A 3,369-nucleotide genomic window follows, 5' to 3' on the forward strand; every position below is an offset into this window, starting at 1 on the left:
CTTTTTTTGTTGTTGGAGGCAGGGTCTTGCCTGTCAGCCAGGCTGGAGTGGAGTGAAGTGATCATGGCTCACTGCAGCCTCAATCTCCTGGGCTCAATTGATCCTCCCCCCTGAGACTCCGAGTAGCTGGGACGGCAGGTGCAAACCACCACACGCAGCTAATTTTTGTATTTTTTGAAAAGACACCGTTTCACCATGTTGCCCAGGCTAGTCTCAAGCTCCTAGGCTCAAGGGGTCGACCTGCCTCAGCCTCCCAAAGTGCTAGAATTACAGGCATGAGCCACTGTGCCTGGCCTGCTATCTTTATCTTGAGAGAGATTTGTACTTGAAAGTACTATATACCATAATGAGAAGACAGACTAAATATGGCTTCATTACAACAAACATTTTGATAAATTCCATTGTTTACTACTGTATGTTAAAAATTTATGTAGTAGCTCAACAAGTGCCTAAAATATGCCATAAAAATCAAGGTGCTTTCCCTGCTGGAAAAGGTCTTCCAGCTTCATCTAATTAAATCAGCAGCATTCATTAGATAGCAGTTAAATTCTACCTTCTCTTTGATATCTCCCTCCTTTGTATTCCCCAACCTGAGGGCTGAGGGTTTTACCTTTCCCTCTCTAATTTTCTGTGACCCACTGCTTATGCTTCTGTTATGAGTGATTAGAAGCTTCATGTTGTAGATTTTGTATATCTGTGATCTACAGCACATGACAATTAGGGGATGTGTTTTATCTACATTGCTATCCATTGCAGAACCTAGTACACAGACAGAGATGTTCAAAAAACATGTGCTGAATATTTCTGGCTTTCTATAAATAGTCCATTTCCCTGTTCCATTAAAGAACATTATTGTCCATCTAATCACAGGACATTATGCAGCACCCTTTGTGTCTTAAGAAACATGGGGAGAAGTTACAATGTACTCAGTCAGCATCATCACTGCATTGCAAAGCCCTGAAATTGCAGTTGTTTTGGAAAGGGGTAGAGAGAGAACATGACTATGCTTTACAAGTTAATCACTACTGTTCGGATCATCTTACCAAAGGGTGGAGGAATTGGCCGAGGCCCAAAATGTCCACAGAACTGAGGTAGTGGTCCATATCGAATAGGTGGTGGTACAGGGCCTCCCATGAGGGTGCTCATAAGAGGGGTTCCTGGGAAAGGAGGGGGCCCTTTTGGAATCATATTCACCTGCAGAGTAGAAGCAATAGAAGCTTTGAAATACTCTGGTATGACAGACAAAAGTACCAACACCAGTAAATTCTAAAACCAATGAAGAACATCTCAGGCACCTGTCCAAAGAGCAGAATTAGTGCAACAACTACTGCTCTCATTTGTTCCCACCGACAGCTTAGAAAGGTTAAAAGTATGTCACAGGAGTGAACATTTTTGCTATAATCATATTATTGCTTATATCTGCACATGGAAAGGAAAGCAGAGGTTATAAAGGGAAGTCATTCTTCACTAATACTATTTCTAAGGCAGTCACTCCCTCTGCACATCCCTCCCATCAGAATAATTTCCATATTTAAAATGCAAAGAATGAAACGGAATGAAAAATCCATTCTCTACCATGTCATAGTAATTATTCCGAGTACCTTCAACAGGCCTTACATACGTTAACTGGAATTCTCCTATCTCTAAATCTCTAATAGGACAATCTTGTTCTAAATATGCAGGAACACAGGCAAATAAAGTATGAGATAATTTGCTGACAGTACACAGCATGTAAGAACCTGGGCTGGAATTCAATGCCAGGTTTGACTCCAAGGCCATGTCCTTTCCACCTCTACTTCTCCTCTCTAACAAAGTAGTCTCTAATGTCTTTGAAGTCTTCTACTTCAAAGGGGTCTTGGGTCTTGTCCAAGTTGCACTTGGATAAAAAGATTTCTCAAGAGATGTATATTCCTCAAGTCATGTGCTGGAACTCGAAAGCGTGTTCCAAGAGGAACAATGTTATATACACAAACTACACAGGCACACTCTATTTACCTTCATTCCCTAGTAATACTGTCTACTATGAGACACTGACTAATCATTTCCTATGGGAAAGTGGTTTGAAAACTCTCAATCATTAAAATAAATGTACTTTGATTTCAATACAGAGAAGCATGGTGAGGTATGATCAGAGGACTTACCAGCCTTAACAGCTAAACAAGTTACAAGAGAATACACTTATGTGAATACTGTTTAAGGACACTGCTGAGACCTGGCTCAATGGGTAATTACAGACTTCCACTATTCAGTACTGCACTTCCAACAAACATTCTTCTGTTATCAATCTGTAATTTCAGATCATTCAAAATAGGTTTTGCCTAGTATACAATTGGAGACATTCTTAAATAGAACATTTCCAAATGAAGACATAATAATGAATTATACAATTTACAATGAATTTACTTTGCATAAGAGCATTAAACACTTAAATACAGAAAAGCGGAGACTTTTCACTTTTGCTTAAGTTAATTACAGTTACAGCAAATGCTCTACACAGGTTATATGTCTAACCAAACAGAAGAGAGAAGAAAAGCCCAACAAATCAGTCAGATTTCAGGAGCACTCCCAAGTCAAGGACAGAAGTAAGATCAATATCGCCAGGCAATTTATAGCCCAGTTCAGTCCACACTTCTAAGTGCTTACTGCTACTGGATGCTTAGCTGAAGATGTAATGCTGAGAACTGAGGGGACTTCAGGCTCTTGGAGAACAGTTTGCTTTTTTAGAAAAATAAATGAGACAGTACCGAAAGATCACAAAAATAGGAGATGAAGGAAAGAGAGAGTTGTAGGAAAAGCTAAATGTCCTTGAAATAGCTATTCAAAATGGATACGTTTACCTTGCCTTCATCCATCACCCTGGTAGTGGAAGAGCCTCTTGAGCTGTTCATCATGGCAGCTGTGCCATATTCTTGATCTGTTAAAGACCAGATAACGGACATAGGCTTACTCTGACTTGTGTACTCTATGAGGAGGATAAAAAAATCCTCTCCCCACTTCCTGCATGGTTTTAGACTCTTTAAACACTCTTGCTCCCTTAGGAGAAGGAGATGGTTGTCCGAATGCCTCAGTGGACCATTGTGGAGGAGACAGAGGCCCGTCCACTGATCCTTGTGAAAGAAACAACAGAGCCCTTCAATGTAATTTTCAGAAAAAATAACAAGCTGTAGACAGGTTAGGGTTCAAGTCTATCTGGAAAGTAACATTAAAAACGGGTCTCCCGATACTCATGAAGGCAAATGATTTACAATTTATTCATGGGCTTAAAAAATTAACATAAGAAATGCTGGGCCGGGTGTGGTGGCTCACGCATGTAATCCCAGCACTTTGGGAGGCCGAGGCGGGTGGATCCCGAGGTCAACAGATCGAGAC

The 3,369-nt window shown here is 40.6% G+C and overlaps 1 protein-coding gene across 1 annotated transcript in view; it reads right to left on the reverse strand.

Annotated features, from left to right (window-relative positions):
• Positions 1-1,043: 1,043 nt before the first annotated feature.
• The window catches only part of LOC116546935 (transport and Golgi organization protein 1 homolog), a gene marked incomplete at its 3' end in the record, with an annotated part of 6,562 nt that continues 4,236 nt past the window's right edge, over positions 1,044-3,369 (reverse strand). The window contains exon 5 of the mRNA XM_032273051.1: positions 1,044-1,194. Coding sequence (XP_032128942.1) covers positions 1,044-1,194 — 151 coding nt within the window. The remainder of the gene's footprint in view (positions 1,195-3,369) is intronic.

Source organism: Sapajus apella, unplaced genomic scaffold, assembly GCF_009761245.1.
Source record: "Sapajus apella isolate SASKATOON/1434 unplaced genomic scaffold, GSC_monkey_1.0 scaffold1717, whole genome shotgun sequence".
In the NCBI taxonomy this organism is placed as follows: Eukaryota; Metazoa; Chordata; class Mammalia; order Primates; family Cebidae; genus Sapajus; species Sapajus apella.